Source organism: Acomys russatus, chromosome 6, assembly GCF_903995435.1.
Source record: "Acomys russatus chromosome 6, mAcoRus1.1, whole genome shotgun sequence".
Classification (NCBI taxonomy): Eukaryota; Metazoa; Chordata; class Mammalia; order Rodentia; family Muridae; genus Acomys; species Acomys russatus.
The window spans coordinates 52,509,921-52,535,725 of record NC_067142.1 but is presented as its reverse complement, the minus strand read 5'-3'; the positions used below and the strand labels follow the sequence as shown (position 1 = coordinate 52,535,725).

The window sequence follows — 25,805 nt, the reverse complement described above, 5'->3', positions numbered from 1 at the left end:
ACCTTATTTACTATTTGTTGTCTTTTGTACAATACGGCCTACTGAATTTTCAGGTTTCTTCAAGATCATATATGCATTCTGTATAAAAGGTAATTCGCTCTAGTCTGCTCTTGTTATTAGTTCACAAGAGGCTGTCTGTCCCTTAGAGAAAACTTGCCTTTGGTTCTCTATCATAATCAAAGTCTGGGGACCTTTCTTGACCAAATGAGGATGACTGCATACTAAGTCTTGCGTTTCACACACCTTTCTCTTCCACCATCAGTGATGAATGAAGACCCAATAAGTCACTTATGCAGACCCCCGCTAAGAAGCCCAAGATCTGGTAAGAGACTGTTGTGTTGATGTATCTTCCTTATAAGTACTAGAGGAGACACTATTCTTCTAGAAGCTTAACCAGGCACGGTGGTGTGCGCCCGTAATCACAGAGCTCCGAGGACAGGAGGGTCAGGAGAGCACGGTCATCTTGCCTACACAGAGAGTCTAATGCCAGCCCGAGCTACATGGGGCAAACGAAGTCTGTAAGCAACCAGTGTCAGCTTATTTTTCCAGAAGATACGTATTTTCACCTGCCACTTTTTGCCAGTGCTGAGGCTTGAGCCCAGAGCCTGGCACATACTAGGCAAGCTTTCTCTCAGAGCTCTGTCTACTGCCTGGCTGCCTTCTTAAGCGTAAATCTTGGATCAGTGGGGGCTCTTCTGTACCCCTTTTTGTTTGTTTCCACCTCTCTTTCACGTGTATCAAAAAGTTCTGCCCACACTGGTATGCAGAAAAGTCTTCCGCGTTGGTTTTGAAAGATTATTTTTTATCGTGGTGCTATGGTTCTTCAGTGCATGCATGATGCTTTCAAAATAAGGTCGGGGACCTTTTAGTTTTCTTAGTATATTACTAAGACGGAAGGCCTTATGGCATGGGCTACGAAAGGTTGTGTGTGCGTCAGCTACATTTCCTTTTGACTAAAACCTTGCAAGTCCTTAAATTGGTTTCGTGATTATGAAAGGAAACTAGTAAGGTTCCTCTGTACAGTCTACTTGCACTTTGTGTTCTGTGGTCCTTTATATTAGGTCTTTGTTGCATCACAGCCGCTCCCTTGATGATGCTGAGATGCTAAGATGTCATAAGCGCATGTGGTAAGGAAGTACACAGTGCTTCTCCCGTTCGCTTCTAATCGTTTTCTTGCTGCCTCTCTTACAGATTCAACCTACAAAACAAATGGGAATACTAAAATGAATGAAATAGGTTTGTTTTTTGTTTTTTTTTTCAAATTCCTAACGGGTTTTTATTGAGGGTTCTTAGCAGCGAAATACACAATTGTGTGCGTTTTTGTGGTTTGCTTCAGAAGTTTCCATTGTTCATTCTATCAGCTTATGGGTCAGTGTCCCTGGAATGAGGGCCTGCTTTAGTTCCTGAGGTTTTATTCTGTGTAAAATTGTCTTCTTACTTGAAGTCATGTGAAAATGCATGATAATAAATCAATACTTTTTTGTGTGGTGCTAAGGATCAAACCATGGTTTCACACATGTACGTCTGATCCTAGAGTCACATCCTCTCAACCGGTTTTGTTTTTATCTTGTTCTCGTTTTGTTGTTATTGTTGTTTGGGTTTGCTTGTTTGTTTGTTTGTTTGAAATGAGGTTTCATGTACTGTGACTGGTCTCAGCTGTGTAGGTAGCTGAAGATGACCAAGAGCTGCTGTCCCTTCTGCTTCCGCCTCCCGAGTGCTTGCACAGATGTGTGCCATCAAACTTAAAGTCAGGGGCTTGGGGTTTTGTTTTGTTTTGTTTTAAAGTTTTCTTTCTTTTAAGATTTATTTATTTTCTGAATATGGGTGTGCTGTCTTCATGCACACCAGAAGAGGGTATCAAGTTGTGAGCCACCATGTAGTTGCTAGGAATTGAACTCTGGACCTCTGGAAGAGCAGTCAGTAGTGCTCTTCACCGCTGAGCCATCTCTCCAGCCCAAGTAAGGTGGTTTTTATTAGCCTTTGTTAAATTTATTCTGTGAAGAGAAAGAAGTGTCAACCTAGATTCAGAAAGTAATTTTTTTTTTGTAAAAAAAAAAATGCCCTTTGTCTTTTTGTTGTTTTTTCACTAATTTAAATTATTTTAGTGTTTGCCTTGATGTAGAAGGTGAGATTTCAGCCTCGGGTCTTGGGAGTCTAGGGACATGGCTCGGGTAAGCACGATTGTTTTGCACACATGAAGTGTGGAGTTCAGATTCCCAGCACCTAGGTAAAAGGCAGGCATGGCTTCAGTGCCTGTAACCCTAACTGCTGAGTATTGGAGACAGGTGGATTCGGGTGGTCCATAGGCTGATGAGTAAAGCAGGGAACAGTAGAGAAAGGTTGCTTCCCTGGTCTTCACGTGCACGAGTATGGGCACACACATACACAAATGAGGAAAAACATATAAAACAATAAAATCTATAGCTTTAACTGGGTCTGTTGGCTTATGCCTCAGACCCGGTGCTTGAAAGAAAACCAGGAGTTCTAAGCTGTCTCAGGTTTACACAAACCTGCATTGAATGTGGTTGGAAATAGGTATAAATTTTAAGACAAAAAAAAAAAGTTTAATTTTTCTATATAAGTAAGTAGTTACAACTTCCTCTATTAAACGTCTTTTTACCTAGGCATGGGCTGATTTTTATAAAGACTTCAGGATCTGTAGTTTCTGGGTACTAAGAAGAGCTCAGCAATGTGTACCTTATCATATGTGTTTTCACTTATAAAAGTTTCTTGGGAGAAGTTGGTTCTGTTTTGTTGAGGCAGATCTTTGTGTAGCCCAGGCTAGCCTCAAGTTCACTATGTAACTGAGAATGACTTTGACTTCATTATCTTCCTAACTCCACTCTCTTAAGTCTAGATTTCGGACTTTTGCCACCATGCCCAACTTCCATGAGCATTTCCTAAATTCTCTATTTAACTGAGCGTGATTTATTTAACATGGAGACATGACTGTAATCCTAACAACTGGGATGGGAGTGGGGACAGTGGGGGTCCTGAAGCAGGACTGTCACAAGTTCATAGCCAGTCTGATCTATGTTCGAATTGTAGGCCAGCCTTGACTACAGAATGAGTGTTTTAAAAAATAAAAATAAAAATAAAGCAAGCTAAATAGCAGGGAAATGAAGTCAAACCAAGAAGTCATAGATGCTTTGCTTATTCATCATCAGACTGTATTTCATTCTTTCTCTATGTATTCTTTTAAGATTTATTTATAGCTGGGCATGGTGGTGCACGCCTTTAATCCCAGCACTCAAGGACACAGAGGCAGGCAGATTGCTGTGAGTTTGAGGTCAGCCTGGTCTACAAAGTGAGTCCAGGACAGCCAAGGCTACACAGAAAAACCCTGTCTCAATTTTTTTATTCACTTATTTGTATTTTATGCATATGAATGTTTGCGTGTGTGTGTGTGCGCACGCGCGCACGCCTGCCTGGTGCCCATGGAGGTCAGAAGACGGCATCAGATCTCCTAGAATTAGAGTGACATGTGGTTGTGAGTCACCATGTAGGGGCTGGGAATTGAGCCTGGGTCCTCTAAAAGAGCAGCCAGGTCTCTTAACCACTGAGCCATCTCTTTAGCTCCGGCTGTATATCTTGTAGCTCCCATTAAAAAGATGAAAACAAGCCGGGTGGTAGTGGCGCACGCCTTTAATCCCAGGGCTCGAGAGAGGGAGGCAGGTGGATCTCTTTGAGTTCGAGGCCAGCCTGGTCTACAGAGTGAGCTCCAGGACAGTCAGGGCTGCATGGAGAAACCTGTCTTGGGGCGGGGTGGGGGGAGGGGAGATGAAAACAAGCCAGGCACACACCTAAAGTCTAAGCACTTTGGTGGGTTGATACAGGAGGATCAAAAGAAAAAGGGCAGCAAGACCCTATAATCCTGTCTTGGAAAAAAAGAAGAAGAGGAGGAGGAAGAGGAGACGGAATTTTGAAAATCTTGTTAGAACTCTAATTAGTGAGAACTAGTCTCAGACTGTTTTTCTTATGTTACTAAGTATGAGAGCAAACTTCTTTTTAGCCACTTCCTATGTCAAGGACTGACCTACGTACTAGGACAATAAAGAGCTATGAGTTTTGTTTTTTGTTTTTCTTTTCTATATCTCAGGAATACATTAGGTAATGAAAAAGAAAGATAACATTAAAAAATCATGAGACTCTCAACAGTTAGGGCTGGGCAAGATTGTGAGGTTGAAGCCAGCCTGGGCCACTGATTAAAATGAAAACTAACCATTTCTCTGTAGGCTTGGCTGCCTGGACTCACTTTGTAGACCAGGCTGACCTCGAACCCACAGAGATCTGCCTGCCTCTGTCTCCCAGAGTAGTACAGGGGTGCCAGGCGTGCACGGCTACACCCATTCTGTCATAACTTTTTATAAGTGCTAAAATAACAGTTTGTACAGAATATGTAGGAAAAGTACCATACATGGAGAGGTTCAACTTTTTAGATGGAAATGCATTTGATTAAATGTCAAATATGAAAAACTGCATGGTATGACATAGGAAAAATGTGAACTATGAATCAGGTAAAGCCAGGGAATAGACTTGGCAAATGCTACATCAGTCTGCCTTGGACAGGTGTCATTATTTTGCCTTTAAAGACCATACAATGAAGGAGTTACCATTCTTCGATATGGGTGACACCACTCTTATGTTAGCAGTCTTTTTATGGGAGGCCTTATGTGTAGAATGATATTCTCAGTCACATTTGCTCTGTGTGTGTGTGTGTGTGTGTGTAGAGGTCAGAGGACAACTCGTGTGAGTCATTTTTCTGTTATATAGGTCATAGGAAAGGAACTTGGTTTTAGTGCTTAGTGGCAACTGAGTCATCTTGCCAGCCCCATACTGGCTTTTTCCAAGTTATGAGATTGAGATGGCAATGTATAGCCATTTATCAATTTAGCCTTGACTGTAAATAAATATTTAAGGATATTAATAACATTAATAGAATTCTAAAGAAAAGTCAGTAGATAAACAATTTTCAAAGTATGGATACTTTTTTCTTTTTCTTTTTTTTGTTTTTTAAAGATTTATTTATTTATTTTAATGTGCATCATTGCTTTATCTGCATGTACACCTGCATGCCATTAGAGGGCATCAGATCACATTATAGGTGGTTGTGAGCCACCATGTGGTTGCTGGGAATTGAACTCAGGACCTCTGGAAGAGCAGGCGGTACTCTTAACCCACTGAGCCATCTCTCCACCCCTCTTTTTTTTTTTTTTTTAAAGGTTAATTTATTATTTATACAGTGTTCTGCCTGCATGTGTGCCTACAGGCCAGAAGAGGACACCAGATCTCATTACAGATGGTTGTGAACCACCGTGTGGTTGTTGGGAATTGAACTCAGGACCTTTGGAAGAGGAGCCAGTGCTGTTAACCTCTGAGCCATCTCTCTCTAGCACCCCCTTTTTCTTTCTTTCTTTTTTAATATTTATTTATTATTACATATACAGTGTTCTGCCTGCACGTACATATCTGGGCCAGAAAGGGTGTCCAATCACATTATAGATGGTTGTGAGCCTCATTGTGGTTGCTGGGAGTTAAACTCAGGGCCTCTGGAAGAACAGCCAGTGCTCTTAACCTCTGAGCCATCTCTGCAGCCCCTTCTTTTTTTTTTTTTTAAAGAAGGAGAAGCCTGGGTTGGTGGCCCCCACTTGATCAGCGGAGGGAGAGGCAAGAGAATTATGAGGTTTGAAGCCAGTCTGGGTTACATAGCCAGACTCTGTCATAAAAAACTGAGCAGAGAGCCGGGCGTGGTGGCACATGCCTTTAATCCCAGCACTTGGGAGGCAGAGGCAGGCAGATCGCTATGAGTTCGAGGCTAGCCTGGTCTACAAAGTGAGTCCAGGATGGCCAAGGCTACATGGAGAAACCCTGTCTCAAAAAACAAAACAAAACAAAAAACTGAGCAGAAACCTGACTAAATAAAATTTCAGTATACCCTTTTTTATTACTAGAAATTGAAAAATCAGTTTGTTTTTATCTTACAACACAGCCTCTATCACCCAGGTTGACCTAGAACTTGTGATTTTCCTGCCTCTGCCTCCAAATCTTGGGGTTGCAGGACTGCATCACCATACCTAGTTTCAATTCAGTATTTTTTTGGTCCCTGCCCCCCCCCCCCCCCCCCCCCGCCAAGACAGGGTTTATCTGTGTTGCTTTGGCTGTCCTGGACTCACTTTGTAGACTAGGCTGGCCTGGAACTCACAGCGATCCACCTGCCTCTGTCTCCCAAAAGTGCTGGGATTAAAGTTGTGCGCTACTATGCCCGGCTTCAATTCAGTCTTTATGCATGTTTTATATGATGAATAGTTTATAGAGTAAGCCATCTGTGGTATGCTAGCTGAATAATTATATAAATTAAAACTTCTATACAAAAAACTAAATACTATAATAGCCTAGTACTTTGAAAATAAAACTTGAGGGGCTGGAGAGATGGCTCAGCTGTTAAGAGCACTGGCTACTTATCCAGAGGTCCTGAGATCAATTCCCAGCCACCACATCATGGCTCACAACCATTTGTAATGAAATATGATGTCCTTTTCTGTCATGCAGTCATACATGCAAATAGAGTGCTTATATACACAAATAAATAAATCTTTAAAAAGAAAAGAAAATTTGAAAGGTGAGCATGCTAGTGCACGCCTTTAATCCTAGCATTCAGGAATCAAGAGGCAGGAGTTAATGCAAAGAGAAAAAAACAGAAAGAAAAAACTTAGGGGGGCAATGAGATAGTTCAGACAGTAATGGTACTTGCTGGCAATAGCAAAAACCCAAGTTCAGTCCCTGAGACCAACATGGAAAGAGAGAACCAACTTCTGCAGCTTGTCCCCTTATCACACATAGATACTCTCAATAAGTAAAATTTATTTATTTATTTATTTATTTATTTATTTATTTATTTTTGGTGATTCAAGATGAGGTTTCTCTGTGTAGCCTTGGCTGTCCTGGACTCGCTTTGTAGACCAGGCTGACCTCAAACTTACAGCCATCCACCTGCCTCTGCCTCCCGAGTACTGGGATTAAAGGAGTGTGCCACCACTCCCGGCTGTAAAATGTGATTTAAAATTTCAAACTAATAATAAAATTCGAAGGGTAAAAAAGTCTTTAAGAAGTGAAACAGTTCCTTTAATTCAAAACATAAATAAAATTTTGATCATATTTTTCTACTCCTGGGTGTGTGTGTGTGTGTGTATGTGTGTGTGATTGCTTTGAGCTACAGTATTATTATATAGCCTTGGCTGCCTCAGACTCACTGGTGATTCCCTTCCTAGCCACTCTGGACTCAGGGTTGTGCAGCCCCACGCCCGGCAGCTTTGCACTTTCCTTTTTTAAAAAGGAAAATGAAAGTCAGTCCTGGGGCACCCCGTCTAAGACGACATGTACCAGACTCTAGCTCTCTGAGAGAAGCGTGGTGTTACTAGCAAGTTTCTCAAAGCGATTGGTTTTCTGTTTTCTAGCAAAAATATTGACAGGTATATTCTAGATGTTGATTCATAAATGCTACTCTTTTCAGTAGAACTTTGACTAATATTATACTAACATAATTGAATTGATGTGAAAATTTCCAGATTCATACTATAATGTTTAGAATCATTTTCTGAAATTATACTTTCACCTGTCAGGCTAAATTGAGCAACATGAAAACCAACTGTCCAAAAGAAAGTTTATTGGGGAATTGCAACTGTTTTATAATTCAAGATCCATATGTCATCGGAGACCCATCTATCCAAGCTAAAGAGCAGAAGGAATCTCAGACAGACAAGTCCACCTGAGCTGTTTTGAGATAAACCTCACTGGCTACAGGAGGTACTGCAGGAGTCAGTGGATACTGGATACTGTCTAGTTTAGGAACTTGAGACAGGGGTGCAGGTTAGCGTCTTAGGTAGAGTGCTTTGTCTATCCATGTACTAAATCTTAGGTGCCATCCTCAGCACCACAAAAAAAAAAAAAAAAAAAAAAAAAAAAAGAAAGAAAGAAAGTGACTAATCTGAGAATATTGTGTTTTTAAACGCCTTGTTACAGAACTTGTAAACACGCATTCGAGGAGCTGCCTCCTGGCCGTCAGTTTACTTTCTTAGGTTTGGCATAAGCGACTGGTGTGATCCTGAAAGCTTTTAAGCCCTTTGAAGAAGCAGGTGGAGATAAAAGCTGAAAAGAAATACTCCCGGTTCTGTAAAGTCTGAGTCACCCTAATCCTCTACAGTTTTAGTTATTATTTTTGCCCAATTATGCTTATATTTGGGTATAACTTCCATTATTGAAAAAGACAGGCCGGCGTGGTGGCGCACGCCTTTAATCTCAGCACTCAGGAGGTAGAGGAAGGTGGATCGCTGTGAGTTCGAGGCCAGCCTGGTTTACAAAGTGAGTCCAGGACAGCCAAGGCTAACACAGAGAAAACCTATCTCAAAAAAAACAAAAAAAGAAAAAGACAAACTGCCTGGTGGTGGCGCACGCCTTTAATCCCAGCACTTGGGAAGATAGATCTCTGTAAGTTCGAGGACAGCTAGGGCTACACAAAATAGCCCATGTGAAAATCCTGAGTCAAAGTTTGGTCAATGTGTTTGACTGTTTATCTTTGAATTCCCCATTTCTGAAGAGCCCTGATGTACATCACCCTGCTGGAACTGAAAAGGGGAATTTGTTTTTTTCAGTTCATACTTCTTCTTTGTCATACCAGTGCTGAGGACCTGTTTGTTCCTTCAGCTTGTTAAAGGTTTCGAAGGAAATAGAGGAGTCTGCAAATACGAGAGTTGAAATGTGCGGCCCTGTGGGACCTGTAGGGACCTGGACTATTTGCCAGTGTACAATGTGATGTTTTCTGCATACAAGTTATATTTAGAGTACAAACAAGTCTCTTAAAAGAATAAGTAAATGTTTATTTTTAGCTAAATATAGTTCTATACACCTGCAGTTCCAGCATTCAGGAGATACGTATATTGGGATGAGAAGTTCAAAGCCAACCTTGACTACATAGCAAATTTGAGGCTATCCTGAGCCATCTAAAATTCTGTTTCAGAAAAGCAAAAACAGCAAAAATTAAAGCTGTGGGACTGGAGATATCGGCTCTGAAGACTGCTTGCTCTTCTAGTAGACCTGAGTTTGTTTCCAGCACCATGTCAGGCAGCTTACAACCTCAGCTGTCCGGGCTCTGATGCCCTCTTCTGGCCTCTGCAGGCACTTTGTTTTGTTTTTTTGAGACAGGGTTTCTCTGTGTAGTCCTGGCTGGCCTCGAACTCACAGAGATCTGCCTGTCTCTGCCTCCCCAAGTGCTGGGATCCTGGGTGTGTGCCACCACACCCAGCAATAGATCTTTTTAAAAAGTACATGTTTTTATAAAATAAAAAACCTACCAGGCATGGTGATATACAACTTTAATCTTAGCACTTTGGAGACACGAGGCAGGTGGATCATTATGAGTTCAAAGCTAGTCTGGACTACATACTGAATTCTAGAACTGTCAGGGTTACATAGTAAGACCCTGTCTCCAAAAAATTAAATGAGCCTTCATCTATTTAAAAAATTCTTAACTTTTCCCTTTTAAAACTCCTCCCCAGTCATTGTTAGCAGTTCCCAACTCATTCTCCTTAGGACTAGGGCAGAGAGGAAGGGAGAGGTATTCAGGTCAAGGAAGTGTAGGGCCAGGGAGATTCTCAGCCAGAGGCCTGAGGTCTGTGTTGTGTTGTGTTCACTTCCTCCCTCCCTCCCCCCTACTCCTCCCCCCTCTGTCATTCTGTAACCCTTTGTTCACAGATGGAGTTCAGAGGACCTGAGAAAATGATGAGGATTCTAGTTTAGTCTTAAAATGTTATAGTTGACATCCAGGCTAGGTGGCACATGCCTCCCTGCAGAGTTCAAGGCCAGCCTGGTCTACGAAAAACAAAATTAAATGAATGCCCTTTATTTGTGGCTGTAGAGATGGCTCTGTGGTTGAGTGTGCTTACTGCTTTGTGGACGTGTGTCTCAGCACCCATGTAACCTGGCTTACCACTGTCTGTTTCTCTAGGTCCAAGGGAACCAACCCACATGGTTTCTGCACACGACAGACACATACATATGATTTAAAATGTTAATAAAAGCACTTATTTCTAATATGAGCTTATGTCAGATTTATTTCTAAAGTGATAGATTGTTAGTCATTTTATAGGAAAGTTTCCTTTTGTATTTTGTGTTGGCTTTCCCTTAGCTATGTGCTCCCCCGCCCCAAGCTTTACTTTTTGACGTTACCTACTTTATGTCTTTATCTCCTAGAAGCTGCCGGCATCCAACAGGTCAATTTCTCTGAAGGTAATTTCTTTTTCACTATCATGTAATATATTCCCTTTCTTTGTATCAGAAGTAATTGGATAGTGATTTAAGAGGTAAGAGCAGAAAACAGTCTTTTTCTTAAAAACAAAAACAAGCACTGTAACTGTTAAGATACGGCAGGATAAGTTTGGGTAGAATGGAAGAGTGAAGTCCTTACATACTTTAAAGGGTCCATATTTGTTTGGTTTTAAGGAAAGCTAATACGTTCTACTTCTTGCATGTGTTAGTCGTTGGTTATGATACTAAAACCATCAGTTTGAAATTCTCATGACTAGTTTATGAAAAATACAAGCATAAATTTAGTTCATTGTTAAACCAATATCTTTGAAATTAGTCATTTGGATATTGAAATATCTGTGAGTATATGTACATTACCCATGGGGGGAAAAAACATCAACCGGCCAACATTAGTCATATCTGAAATTATACAGTCAGTTTACAGTATCGTTTCTTCCCATAAGTAAAAGTTTTCCAGTATTTCCTGATCATCTGTTCATTTTGGACTCTGCATTCAAGCCTCAGCGTACAGCTTTTAGACATTATTTCTTTAGGAAATAGTTATGTGGCTGAAAGAATAGCAAATACACGAGCTCAGCTGTAGCTCACTTAGAACGTTGTTATTCCAAATAGGAAGCACAGTAGACAAACAACCGCTGTGCTGTGCACTGGGAAGCCAGGTGCTTGCACTTTACCGTTAACCTGGGTTTAGTCAGAGCTCTTGAACGTGACTGTTAGGACTGTACTAGTGTGTCGTCTGCTTCCTTCTAGGAGAAACTGAAGACGATGTAGAGAGCTCTTACAGTGATACCACTATCAAGGTCAGATCCAGGGATTCTGTTGAGTCTAGAGGTAACGTTGCTTTATATACGTGTAACTCTTCCCACAGAGCGATCTCTTAGTTAAAATAGGGTTTTAACTAATTTTTAAGCCTTTAAAAATTTTTTAAAAATCATTTTTAAAGTTTTATTTTTTTGTACATTATAAGTATTCCTTCTATTATATACGTGTGATTAGTAATGTGCTATCCAACAAATAGCCTGCTTGAATATTTATGGAAAGATATTTTTATGTTCAAGAGCTACTGCCTGTTTTTGAATTTTGAGAAGTTGATCACATTGATACTCAACAGTCTCGGGAGGATTGCTCAGTTTTAGGATCTTTTAGTATTCTTAGGTAATTACTTTGTCTTTAGGTCAAATTCTTAACCATGTTGGATAGCACAGGGGATTTTGTGGTTTAAGTATGGCCGTCTGTAATTGTGATGGGAATTTGACTTTAAGTGTACTTTATCAGAGAGTTGATTATAGAGAGAAGTTGCAACTTAAAGCTTAAGAAGATGCTTATTTGTAGACACTGTAAATGGATGGCTTTTTTAGTCCCACAGGCATACTACCTCGTGGAAACCTCTGTAATTCTCATGGTTGACATCATCACTTTTCTCATTAAAGATAAGTTCATGGGGCTTAACCCCAGCACTCACTTGAGAGGCAGAGGCAAGATGTCTGTGAGTTCCAGGCCAACCTGGTCTAGATAGCAAGCTCCAGGCCAGTCAAGGCTATATAGTAAGACCTGTCTCAAAAAGTTAAAATAAATACAAGCTTGTGGAGCTGCTGACACCCTGATGGCAGAGTGCCTGCATAGCATTTGGGTGGGAAGCCCTGATTTGGTCCTCAGGATTACAGAAAATAAAAATAAAAATGTAAAACTGAAAAACTTTAGGCATTTGGTATTTTTTATATCCTACCCCATTTTCCCTCCATTCTTTTTTTGTATCTGGTTTTTTGTTTGGAGAGGCTTACTTTTTTTTTTTTTTTTTTTTTTTTTTTTTTTAATTAGACTGGAGATACTGTATAGCACAGGCTAAAATATTGATCCTCCTGCCTCAGCCCTGCCCTGTCCACAGTGGTTCTGACATTGAAGACGTACATCACAGTACCCAGTTGCCATCATGATTATTACTATTTTGTTTTTATATGCTAACATACAAAGTAATGGGTTTCTTTTTATATTTTGACACATATAAGCCTTTACACTTTGTTCTTAGTTGCCCCCACTTGTCTCTCCCATCCCTCATCCTTCTTGCAATATTTAATATTTTTATTCTTTTACAATTTTATACATAGGTAATATTTTTATCGTATCCCTCCCATTATCCCCTCCATCAGCCTTTGCCTCCTGCCAAGCTTCTGCTTTTTCCCTTCCTACTTGGTTTGCATGTATGTGCCCCCACAACATTAATTACAATTGCTTGCCACGAGCAGAGGTGGGTGGGAGGTTATTATGTGGGCGTGGGTAACTTACCAGTGGCTACACCACTGAGGCTTATGACTTCCCTTCCCCAGCAACTGTTAACTGCCTATTAGGTCCTTCTGCCAGGTGGAGTCATGAGCCCCTCCCCCATCTGTGATGGAATGCTGATGGGCTGTGGTCTTGTGCACATGCACAATATTAGCTTGATCCTGTCCTCCTTGCAGAAGTCCAGAAGATATGTGTGCTGATACGTTATACAGGCTGAGAATTTTTTTACAAAATTACGTACCCCAGGTTATTCCCTGTAGTTTATGTTTCGCTCTGTTGATTAAATACTAACTGTTCTCCTACAAAATGAGCACTTAGAAGTGATACACCAAGCTTCGGAAGCAGGAGGGAGAACAAGCCTAGTACCCACTCCATTCCCCGCTGGCTCGGTAGCTGGTGATTGGAACACACTCTGCAGCATCACCCAGGCCTTAGACAAGGAGCCCTCCCCCAGGTTCTTCGCTAACGTGGATCTGACTTTTTTTTTTTTTTAATAGAAAAGAAGTGATACATTACTTTTTGTTTTTTAGATGAAGCCACCCGTTATCCAGAATCCCTGTGGAGGTTACCACAGAGTAAGTAGTGCAAGTGTGTAGACCACCCCGTGAGAAGACCTGCCCTGTGCTTGTGCGTTGCGCCTTTGCTTGCTTATAACGTCGTCGATTGCTTTGTTAGTTCACTGATTCAGTGTGAGTCTTACAACTTTGAAAGTTGTTATCTTTGTTGTTGCAGTGATAGAGTACAAACTGTTAGAAGTAATATTTTAAGGTGCAGGAAGCAATGATCATTAGTGACGTTTACTTTTGATTTTTTTAGGGGTGCTGAGGGGTGCCCAGGTTTTTATAGTACTTTTTAGGCAAGCATTATATCACTTTGCTACATTGCAGTTCAACAGTTTTCTTAATGTTATTTCCTATGGCAGATAATCTGTAATGAATATTTGCTCCTTAGGTTAAGCAAAATAATAGTGTTTTTTCTTTTTCTATTTTTAAATCAAATCTCAGTATTTGAGTTGTTAATCGACTTATAATATGCTTCCATGTAAATAGTCAAAACCCTTTTTTCCCTTCCACGTTTCCTTTTTGAAAATATTTTATTGACTCTTTAAGTTGTCATTTTTAAAAAATATATAAATTAGAAGAAAATCTGTTCACATAGGCAGTATTAGTTGTGGCCTTTAATACACTTTCCTAAACAGTACTGCTTAGTATTTGATGGTAGAGTGAGTATGTGTGTACACATATATGTCCATTATTTTCACGCCCACTTTTGTTTAAGGCCTGTTCTCACTGAATTGCCTAAGCAAGCCTTAAACGTGCAGTCTTCTTGTCTTAGTCTCCTAAGTTTATAGACTTGTGCCTCCAGGACTGGCTGTGTCTAGTTTTTCAAGAAAATATATCATTTTGTTTAGTTTCTTTGTATCTCCCCTGCCCCCGAGACAGGGTCTCTCTATGTTAGCCTTGGCTGTCCTGGACTCACTTTGTCAACCAGGCTGACCTCGAACTCACAGCAATCCGCCTGCCTCTGCCTCCCGAGTGCTAGAATTAAAGGTGTGTGTCACCTGGCTGCTTTCTTTTTTTTTTTTTTAAACAATTAATTGTTTTTAAGATTTATTTATTATTTATACAGTTTTCTGCCCACACATGTGCCTTCCCACCACAGGAAGACACCAGATCTCATTACAGGTGGTTGTAAGCCACCATGTGGTTGCTGGGAATTGAACTCGGGACCTTTGGAAGAGCAAACGGTGCTCTTAACCCCTGAGCCATCTCTCCAGCCCCCCCTGGCTGCTTTCTTTCTTTCCTTTTTTTTTTTTTTAATTTAAAGTTTTCTTTAAGATTTATTTTATGTATATGGGTGTGCTGTCTTCATGCACACCAGAAGAGGGCATCAAGTTGTGAACCACCATGTGGTTGCTGGGAATTGAACTCAGGGCCTTTGGAAGAGCAGTCAGTAGTGCTCTTCACCACTGAGCCTTCTCTCCAGCCTTTATCCTGCTTTCTTATAGAACCCAGGAATACCAGCCCAGGGATGGCACTATCCACAGTGAGCTGCCCCCTCCTCCATGCATCACCAATTAAGAAAACGCCTACAGGCTTGCCTACAACAGTTTTTATGGAGGCATTTTGTCTGTTGGGGGTCCCTTCTCTCAGTCGACTCTAGCTGTGTCAGGTTGACATAAAACTAGCCAGTACAAGCATATATTGCATTTGTATATAGAAAAAGTAAAGTTCAGGATGAATTTATGTAGATACCTATATGTTTCATCATCAGTGGATAACTTAGCTTTTCAGGGAAGATTTTGATGCTTACCTAGGTCCCATCGTATCATTTTATAATTATACTTAAAAACTTGAAGTAGCATCTTTTGCTTCGTGGCTTTGTAGTGCCCACAGATTTGCATATGTGATAGGTATTGCTCTGTATTGCATAGTTCGTAATTACTACTGCTTGTATTTGTTTGCTAGTTTCACTACTTTTCGATATGTAATCTTGTAGAAATTATCAATTTTGTTTTCCCCCTATTTATAAAGAATGGGTAATAAGTGTTACCACATTAGGTATAAGAATTAAATAATTGCACTTGACACATAGAATACATTTAACCTGTTTCATTGTTATTTTTCTATAATAAGCCATCCATGACCAAGACAACTTTTAGAGCAGTGGTTCTCAACCTTCCTAATGTTGCAACCCTCTAATATAGTTCCTCATGTTGTGGTGGTCCCCAACCATAAAATTATTTTGCTACTTCATAACTGTAATTTTGCTACTATTATGAATCACAATGTAAAGACCTGATATACAAAATATCTAATATGAGACTCTCGTGGAGGTCACAACCCACAGTAGAGAATCCTTGTTCTAGAGGGAAGGGTTTACTCAGGTTTACAGTCCAGGCAAGGCATTAGGAGTAGTGGAGAGCACACATCCCAGACTGCAAGCAGGAGGCCGTGTGAGCGCACACCAGATGTCACAAGTTGTCTAAAACTTCAAAACCCGCCCCCCCAGTGACAAACTTTCTTCAACAAAGCCATGCCTCCTAAGCCTCCCCAATGAGGGCTACCAGCTGGGGACCAAGTATTAAATGTTGCCCTGAGACCCATGGGGAACAGCCTGGTTAGGTGGTGCGGGAGTGCTCTGTATCCTCAGCACAGACATTATTTTTAGAGTGATGATCCTAGAGCCGATATCTTATTGTCCACTGAGTGTTTCCAAGCTTAGAAAAGCAGAAGAATAAGAAGGGGAAAATGACCCAGTGGTTAAATGTGCTTACAGAGGACCAGTGTTCAGTTCCTAGCACCACAGTGGACAGCTCACAACCATCTGTACATCTTACCTCTTCAGAAGATCTAAACACCTTCTGCTTCTGCAGGCACTGGCACCCGGGTGCACACATGCATGCACATGTGCACACAAAAAATACTTAAGGGAGAAAATATATTTGTTGTATGTTCGACTGGTCACAGGTTGGATTTGGTTTCTTTATCCGGAAGATAAGTGAAATGTCTGTATAGCATCTTTTTGTCTTTGTTTCCCTGTGTTCTTTGACTTTGCTCCTTTTTTGTGTCCTAGGTGAGGCCTTCGCAGCTTATGAGAATCAGCCTTCAGTGCTGAGTAAGTGGTTAATAATCTGCTCTGTTTCAGTCAGCCCTGTTCCTTCCTTTTCAGCCAATAAAAAGTTCTAACATGGCCAGGCACACACCTTTAATCCCAGCCCAGACAGGAGGATCTCTGAGTTCTTGGTTAGTCTACTCTACAGAGTTCTAGGACAGCCAGGGCTACACAGAGATACCCTGTCTCAAGAAATCAAATAAAGTTCTAATACGATTTTAGCTCATTTCACCTTGTCGTCGTCGTCGTCTTCTTCTTCTTCTTCTTCTTCTTCTTCTTTTTTGTTTTGTGGTTTTGTTTTTTTTTTTTTTTTTTTTTTTTTTTTTGAGACAAGGTTTCTTTGTGTAGTAGCTCTGGCTATATCCTGGAATTCTTCTGTAGTCCAGGCTGGCCTCAAACTCACGGAGATCCACCTGCCTCTGCCTCCCAAATGCTGGAGTTAAAGGCATGCGCCACCACTGCCCGGCCCTTCTCCACTTCTTAAAGCCATCCCACAGTGGTACTTTACGGAGTAGTTACTCTGTGAGGTGGTACTCTCTTCAGGGCTGGCTAGCCTCAGTGATTTGCTTGTAGGATAATTGCCCAACTTTTCTTAATGTAATTAGAATACAATAGAACAGTTTTGAACTCAGTCCTAGAGACCAGAGTAAAGATGTACAGCTCAGTTTTGTCTAGTGAGTGACTATTTCTTGCCATGGGAAGGCTTTTGTCTTCACTGATCTGATCCCATGAAATTATCTTTTACTTCAGAGACTTGTATTTGTCCTCCCTGCTGTCCCCCTTTCTGTTAGATTTATTATAAATGTTGAACTATGGTGTAAACTTAGAAAGTATATGAAATGATGTTTTTCTATGTTTTTGATTCAGGCCCAGGGTGTGAAAAAAACCCTCAGCAGAGGGTTGAACAAGCCCTAAGAATGAGGACTAGAATGGCAGCCTGTAAGTAGACGCCTCACTTTTTCACTATACTTCTATTGAATTACTAAGTACTGAGTTCTTCGGATGAGTCCTAAAGGCCAACTCTGGCTCCTCGATTGTCATCTTGAGCACAAGTGCAGTGTAGAAAGTGGCATGAGAAAAGCAATGGATGGTGCTCCCAGGCCTCCCAAGCTCTGGCAGCAGTGGCTTGTGCATGACAGTGGAGGTGTACGCTTCTAATAATTTAAGGAGTGTGTGTGTGTGTGTGTGTGTGTGTGTGTGTGTGTGTGTGTGTTGGTGGATGCCAGACAGATAAACACCCCCTGGCAACCTTCTTGGCCCATTATTCCATGCCCTAAAAGCTGAGAGTCACGAATAGTATTTTCATAAAAAGAAAGAAAGAAAGACCTGTAAATTGATGTGATAAAATGATCATACTTTGAACTCAGTCTGTTATTATTTCTGTAGAAATACATCCACATCAGTGCTAATGATGCAGCTAAGGGGCAGGGCACTTGGCTAGCATACTTGAAACACTGTTTTAATCATATGCAAGAACAAAGGGGAAAAAAATCAAGTCAGATGTAGCAAATCCTGTCTGTGACTCCAGTGTGTGGGAGGCTAGGACAGGAAGACGAGAGGTCCTGTCAGCCTAGGCTTTAGAACAAGAACCTATGTCCAAAACCAACCAACCAACCCAAAACTGTAATGGTTGTGTCTATTTTGGCTGTATAAAAACATCCACTGTATTTCTGCCTAGAATGGTGCTTCTCTGCTCTCCCTTCCCACAGTACACCATTTGCTTTTGGCATGGGGACAGTGTTTCACTGTATGGCCCACACTGCCTGGAACTCCATCACGCAACCTCAGCCGCTCAGGGTTAGGAGTGTAGGCATGCGCCATCACACCACAGTGGTAGGTCAGATCCCCTTTTTCCTATCCAACCACAGTAGCTCTTTTGCTCCTAGAATGGCTGACTAAACTGATCCAGGTAATCTCTAATGACCACAGTTCACTTTCCTTTAGCAGTAAGCTTTATTCCACACATAAATGAGTTATTTAGCTGCTGGAAAATGAAATGCTCTTCTCTTGCCTTAATGTTGGCTGTTATTTCTTAATGTTGTGTATACTTAATATTAGAAGACCATTTCCTCTTGTAATTTGTTATTTATTGCCTCTTAGGAAACCAAATACTAATTATTTAGCATATTAGAATTATGTGTAGCCAGAATTAAAATTAAAATCTAGGGTTTTTTTTTTTTTTTTTTTTTTTTTTTTTTCCTATTAAGTTAGAGAGACAGCATCTCTCTGTATCACCCTGGCCATCCTGGAACTCACTATGTAGACCAGACTGGCCTCAACTCAGAGAGCTTCTCCTGCCTCTGCCTCCTGGGATTAAAGGTGTGTACCACCACACCCAGTTGAAAATTAAATCCTAAGAAATAACTCCTGAAAGTAAAAAAATGCAATAGTCTGTATACCCTGAAAAATTTAGAGCTTCTTGGGTTATTTCTTAATTTTTGTTGTTGTTGTTGTTGTTTTTGTTTTTTTGAGACAGGGTTTCTCTGTGTAACCTTAGCTGTCATAGACTCACCTTTGTAGACCAGGCTGGCCTCAAACTTACAGCATCTGCCTGCCTCTGCCTCCCAAGTGCTGGGATTAAAGGCATGCACCACCACGCCCAGCTATTTCTTATTTCTTAATATTGTATTCTAGGCAATAAATAGCAAAGAAAAGATTTTAAAACTTTTTTTAGATTAAATTTTTTAAAAATTATTTTTGTGTATGTGTGTGTGTACCTGACCTAGTAAAGGGCTTTGGTTTGGAACTGGAGTTACAGGCAGTGGGCCCCAGGGACTGAACCTGGGTTCTCTGCAAAAGTACCAATTGCTCTTCTTAGCAGCTGAACCATCACTTTAGCTCTAGAATTTTTTCTTAATTGTGTGTTCTATATTTGTACATATGAGTGCAGTACCTCCAGAGGTCAGAAGAGGGTGACAGATCCCTTGGAGCTAGTGTTTATGAGCCACCTGATGTGAGATTTGAAACTAATATCTCTACACACACACACACACACACACACACACACACACACACACACACACACACACCTTTCTTTTTGTTTTTTGAAACCTGGTTTCTCTATGTGGCCTTGGCTGTCCTGCACTCACTTTGTAGACCAAGATGGCCTCGAACTCATAGAGATCTGCCTGCGTCCGGGAGTGCTGGGATTGCAGGCATTGCTCCACTGCATCCAGCACTCTCCAAATCTCTTTAAACTTTTATTTTCTCAAAGACAATACGCATTGCAAAAGGAAAAATACTTATGTTGGACATTTGTTTGCTATGTAGCAGTGCTGCGGCTGTTGTTGGTTTTGTTTTTGTGAGAACGACTCTTACAGTATAGCCCTGGCTGGCCTGAAAGAATGTAGAGAGCAGATTGACCTGCAACCCTCAGAGATCCCTGTGCACCGGCTTCCCAAGTACAGGGATTAAAAGTCAGCATGACCAGCCTAGCAGTTTTTTTTTTTTTTATCACCAAATATGTAGCTAATTTTAGAATTTTATGTTGCATTCCTACGTCATCTTACATTAGTATAATATTATGACTTAGGTACTTATAACTAGCATTTCTATGTATTCTGTTGAGCTTGGACAGAAAACTTGACAGAAAATGGGCGTACAAGAAGTATGCGTGCATCAAGCCGAGCACGGTGGTGCACGCCTATAACCAGGCTGCTGAAGTAGCTGGTTGAATACAGCTGGGCCGTCTAGGCTAATGGGAGAAGGAAGATCATTAGTCCCTTAACAACTTTTTATTTAGGATAAAACAAGGGAAAGGAGGAAAATACGTGTAACAGTGAACAAGGCCTGTGGCAGCTCTGTAACAGCCTTTACACAGGTTACTCTTCAACCCAAGAGAGTAGTTTAAACATTTCCCCGGATGTTATTCTTTGTTCTTTGGTTGCTGCTGTTCTGGTTTTTGGACAGGGTCTCACAGAGCCAACGCCAGCCTTCTCCTCCTTTTCCTCCTCTTGCCGCCTCTTGAGTGCTGCGATCACAGGTGTGCGCCACCATGCCTAGCTCAATTCTCCCTGCCTCATTTTTTTTTTCAGCATTCTGAATTTCATATTGCTCTGTCAGCTGTGTATTTCTGCTGGCTGTGGTGGGGGTATTTTTTAATGTTGGTGTTTCAGAACCTGGAACTTGATTTCTTGTTGTCATCTCATGTTAGCACCAGTTTTCCTGGGTATAAAATGGCCCAGTTGAGGTTTTGATCTGCAATCCTAACCTTTTGGTCAAGGGACAGTCAATGTCTGTACTTCTTTCCACTTAAAATATGTCTAGAGAAATTAGATTTTTAAAAAAAGATTTGTTTATTATGTATACAATGCTCTGCCTGCATGTACACCTGCACACCAGAAGAGGACAGCAGATCACATTATAAATGGTCATGAGCCACCATGTCGTTGCTGGGAATTGTTTTTCAAGACAGGGTTTCTCTGTGTGGCCTTGGCTGTCCTGGACTTGCTTTGTAGACCAAGCTAGCCTCGAACTCACAGCAATCTACCTGCCTCTGCCTCCCAAGTGCTGGGATTAAAGGCATGTGCCACCATGGCCAGCGAGAAAGCAGATCTTTAAAGTATATTTTGGGACCTTTTGAAAGGCGGAGCATAGTTACCAAGTTTAGCGTTAGAGCTCTTGGGTTTTAGCTCTCAGGCTCCTCCACTTTCTCATTCAAAACTTCCTGCCCTCCAGCTTTCTTACTGTCAGAGGCACCTGTACCTTTAGCTCAGCACTATGAGGAGTCCCCTACATTAAACACAGTTTTTTAGTTTTACCACATAATTGCAAATGCTTATTTGTGTCATGTACAAATCAGTAACTGTGGCAGGTTCATGGCCTTCTACTCTTGACTTTTATGGGGTGACTGCAGCTATAATCTTGGGACTCCAAAATCTCTATAACTTTTCATGTTTCTCTTACTGCCTCTAGTGATTTTAGTGAGAGAGAGAGAGTTTAACCTTTAGGCCATGTCCTACCTCAGTGGTTTATACATAGCAGACTTAAAAGTATGTTTCTGATCTATGGATTACATACACAGTGCATATGATACATATTTAAAGCTGTTTGTCACACCATCATAAAGTGGAGCATCACAGCACTGTCATGTATTCCATTTGATACTTGCGACCATCTAATGAGGTACTTAAGAGGAACATCTGATGTATTGGGGGCATTTTATTGATTTTTAATAATGCAACTGCAACTTCCTGGCATAATTTAAAAGTTTCTAATAAAGTTTCTTGAGCAGAACTGATAACTGAAAAACAATATGGCTCTTAGAGTTAAGATGCCATTGTGTCCTACTTGGTTATTGAGTGTTTTGGTTTTGTTTATGTTTTCTGGCATAGGATGCAAGGCAATTTCTGTATCTTAGAAGTGCTGACTTTATTCCTGTGGTCTAGCCCAGTGTTCCTCAAGTAGAAGCTGTTAATAAGCACAAGGAAGATCGTTTATCTATTCAGAAGTTGTCCCTATCAAAGTTACTACAGGAAGTGGTCGATGGCTAAAACAGCAAATGGAGGCCATACCAGTGACGTTGCTAAGCCTGTCTGTCTCCTGAAACAGGTTTGGTTTTGTCTTAAAAATATTAATTAAAATTCTAAATGGTCAGAGTCCCCAGAGGAACTATTTCAGCCATTCTGAGATAGGAAATGAGGATGTAAGATTGAGTTTTCTATGGGAACACCTTAGTCCATGTAACTTAGTAATCTATGCTTTACATTTCCCTTCACTTTACAGCATTTTCACCAGGAAGTGGTTTAGTAAATGGCCATTTCCCAGATGGCGTCATGCTTTGCCACGGTGGCCTTATCTTCTTTGACCTCTTACCTTTCTTCCAGAGTTTCTCGTTCTTATTACATAAGCTACAAGGCTTTCTCTCAACACTAGTGTTTAAATGTTCACTCTGTACTGGATCAGTGTTGCTGCAATTAACTGTGAAGGAGCCTGTGGTGCAGCAGGCATTCAGATAGTCTGCCTCACCTACTTAATGCCTCTGCCTGGCCTCTGCCTTCTTTTGGTAGAATTTTCATTTTCTTTCTCTAATGTAAATAAGTGGGCAAACAAAACATAAAATTGATGGTCTTTTGAAATTATTATTTTATTTTAGATAACAGCATTCAGGAATCAAACTATAGAATCCAGTCTCCATCAACCTCCAGCCAACGTAAGTTTATCTGTTCATTAAGTGCGTCCAAACTTGGTGGCCTGTATTTGTTTTAAACCTTTTTTGACAGCTGTGTGACATAATGGGATTTGAAGCATCACATGAGCATTTCCATGGGAAAAAAGTATGTATTTTATCAGCAGTGAAATTCTGTGTAGGCAAACTATATGAAACATCCAGTTTCCTCTTGATTTTATTGTTCGTAATACCAAAAATAAATGCTGATAAGGAGGGCGAGAGAGATTGTTTAGTGGGTAAAACCTTACTGTACCAGCTTCTCACCACCTGAGCTCAGAACCCACATGAAGGAGGAGAGAAAAGTAACTCCACAAAGTTCTACTCTGACCTACGTCTACACACCATGGCCTGTGCACACACACATGATACTAACAAATTGACTTTGACTGAAAGCTGCAGTGTAGCCTCGGCACCTGGAAGGTGGAGGCAATAGCATCAGTAGTTCAAGGCCAGCTTCAGCTAGGTAGTGAGTTCAAGGCCAACGCTGGCTATATAAAAGCTTACCTCAAATACAGTTAACAACAAACCACCAAAAAGGAACTACCAAATAAAACAGCTCTAGAATACGGCAATGAGTTTTAATGCAAGAGCACAAAAAATTCATTAACAGTTTCTGACTTCACACTCCAAACTGCACTTAAGACAGCACCACTGCTGGATTAGTGGAAAGGCAGTGCATAGTGTGACCGGAGCAAATGCTGCAGATTTTGGAGTCCACAGACCTGTATTTGAACTAAACTGGAGCACTTGCCTCATATCTAGCCTTGAGGAAGGTTTTTACTCCCAAAGCCTGTTTCCATGAGTAATGAGTACTAAGCAGTCAGTAGCGAGTCTCAGGTTGTTGTCTCTCTCTACACTGGTAACATACCCACAAAGAGTTTTAATTACTTTGGAAATGACAGGATCCTTTCTTCTGGACAATTTTTCTTCCCGTCTCCTCAGCGGATGGACGTTTGTCTCCATGGCTTGCTGTTGTGGATCACTGCTGTAGTGACCTTGGGCTGCAGGGTCTGAACGCTGGGCTGCACGTACTGAATTCATCTCTTTGGATACATACCCAGCAGTGGTGTTGCCGGGCCACATAATAGTTTATTTTTAAGCTTTTTGAGGTACTTTAAGAAGGAAAAAAAATTGCGTTAAACCTATTCTTATTTACCTAGAAATTAGTCTCTGGTTTAGTAAACTTTACTTGGAGTCTCACATCTACTTCTGTATTTAGCTAAGAGCATTGTTCAGATAGAAAGAATTTTTAAAGCCTTTTTATGGATTGTGGACTTTCCTTGCAACTTCAACGTTGAACAACTGACAGTAAATACTAGTGAGGATGTAGGGGAAAGGCCCCTTCTTTCCTCCTGGTGGGGGTGCACACTAGTGCAGCCGTTACAGAGATCGTCATGGCGGTTTCCCAAAAATCACAGAGCCGCCATATGACCCAGTTCTATCCCCAGCATACAGCCAAAGAACTCAGTGTCTTATCACAGAGCCACTGTACATCCATCCATGTTTATTGCTATTCATGACAGCAAGGAAGTGGAACCAGCCTGTATGTTCACCAGCAGATGGATAATGAAAATATGGTATACACACACAATGGAATTTTATTCAGAGGTTAAGAATGATGAAATTACAGAATTTTCAAGGAAATGGATGTATCTGGAAAGTATAACATAAGGAAAGCGGCCTAAACTCAGACAAAAGCTGCATGTTCTCTTATATGCATATTCCAGCCTATAATGTATATGTGTGTAAATGGACAAAGTATAGTATACTTAAATATATTAAATAGATGTAAATGTGGGTAAAGCATAAAACACTAGAAAGAAGACTGGGAGGGCGTAAAAATAAATGCTAAGGAAGTAGAAATGAGTGCACAAAAGGACATGACACAAAAGAGTAAAGGCGGTATTTTCTTTTTTTTTTTTTTTTTTAAGATTTATTTTATTTATTTATTATGTATATAGTGCACACCAGATCACATTATAGATGGTTGTGAGCCACCATGTGGTCGCTGGGAATTGAACTCATGACCTCTGGAAGAACAGTCAGTGCTCTTAACCGCTGAGCCATCTCTCCAGCCCCAAGAAAGGTGGTATTTTCTTAAGTGTAATTTGAAGTGTGAAGTCAGAAACTTAATGAATTTTTTGTGCTCTTGCATTAAAACTCATTGCCATTTTCTAGAGCTGTTTTATTTGGTAGTTCCTTTTTGGTGGTTAGTTGTTGTCTTATTTTATTTGAGGTAAGCTTTTATATAGCCAGTGTTGGCCTTGAACTCACTACCTAGCTGAAGCTGGCCTTGAACTACTGATGCTATTGCCTCCACCTTCCAGGTGCCGAGGCTACAGGCACAGGTCGTTAGGAAATCCTGATTCACTCAGATGCGCAATGGTCACTAGGCGTGGTCTTTAAAGCAGTGTCCCATGCCAGCACTCAAAAGGGGAAGGCAGAAGGACCACTCATGAGTCTGAGGTCAGCGTGGTCTCCATAGAGAGTCTTAGACTAGCCAAGTGTCCATAGTGAGACTGCCTCTCAAGGAAACGAAGCAAACGGTATGTGCATTTTCTGAACGTTGACATTTATGTACAGTATACAAGATTACATTTGTTAATGTCACTATCAAACTCAGGATCTTTCAAGAATGAAACATTACCAGGAGTGGTGACTCATGTCCGTCATCCGAGTACTAGGGATGATAGTGCTGCAGTGAGACAGCAGTGGGAGGGCTGACAGGAGCTCAGCGCCCTCACTCACAAAGTACCGGGCATATCTTGTTCATTTTTCAAGAAACAGCTGTGAAATGCAGGACTGTGACTAGCCATAGGTTGGCAATCATTTCTCAAGTAAAAAGGGCATGCACTTTTTAAACTACCTTGCACTCAGTTAGAGCCCTTTCCCTTTGGACCCCCCTAGTCTGTGCTTTGCAGTAGACGTTCTTCTGTTTTTACATAGAACACTGAAAACATGTGTACTCAGAACGTTAAAGGTCTTGAGTTTTTTTGTTTTGTTTTGTGTTATGGGTGCTGGATATCGTGCTGAGGGCCTTACATGTGCCACACATTTACACCAAGCTACACCCTGCCTCAGCCTAAGCACTGAGGTTGAACAAAGTTAATTTAGCTACTGCCTGAAGGGCAGTCTTAAATGAAACTGGTTTTTCCTCTCCCCCTTTAAAATTTTACTACGTTTATTTTTTATGTGTGTGGAGGTCAGAGGACAACTTTCAGAATCAGTTTTCTTCTAACATAACACATGGGTACTAGGGATCAAACTCAGGTCATTGGGCTTAGAACAGGCACCTTTACCTGCTGATCCACTCACCAGCCCTTCTAATTTTTGTTTTGTTGTTTGAAACAGGGTCTCTCTGCATAGCCCTGCCTGGCCTGGAATTCACTATGTAGACCAGGCTGGCCTTGAACTTACAGAA

At 41.0% G+C, this 25,805-nt stretch overlaps 1 protein-coding gene across 2 annotated transcripts in view; it reads left to right on the top strand.

Annotated features, from left to right (window-relative positions):
- Window positions 1–25,805, top strand: part of Tor1aip1 (torsin 1A interacting protein 1) — a 32,724-nt gene that overhangs the window by 4,462 nt on the left and 2,457 nt on the right. The window contains exons 3-10 of one of the 2 annotated variants that reach the window (XM_051147623.1): window positions 263–322; window positions 1,192–1,236; window positions 10,246–10,281; window positions 11,071–11,151; window positions 13,131–13,175; window positions 16,177–16,218; window positions 17,083–17,154; window positions 22,310–22,366. In XM_051147623.1, the coding sequence (XP_051003580.1) occupies window positions 263–322; window positions 1,192–1,236; window positions 10,246–10,281; window positions 11,071–11,151; window positions 13,131–13,175; window positions 16,177–16,218; window positions 17,083–17,154; window positions 22,310–22,366 (438 nt within the window). The remainder of the gene's footprint in view (window positions 1–262; window positions 323–1,191; window positions 1,237–10,245; window positions 10,282–11,070; window positions 11,152–13,130; window positions 13,176–16,176; window positions 16,219–17,082; window positions 17,155–22,309; window positions 22,367–25,805) is intronic. The other variant, XM_051147624.1, reaches the window with a different exon arrangement.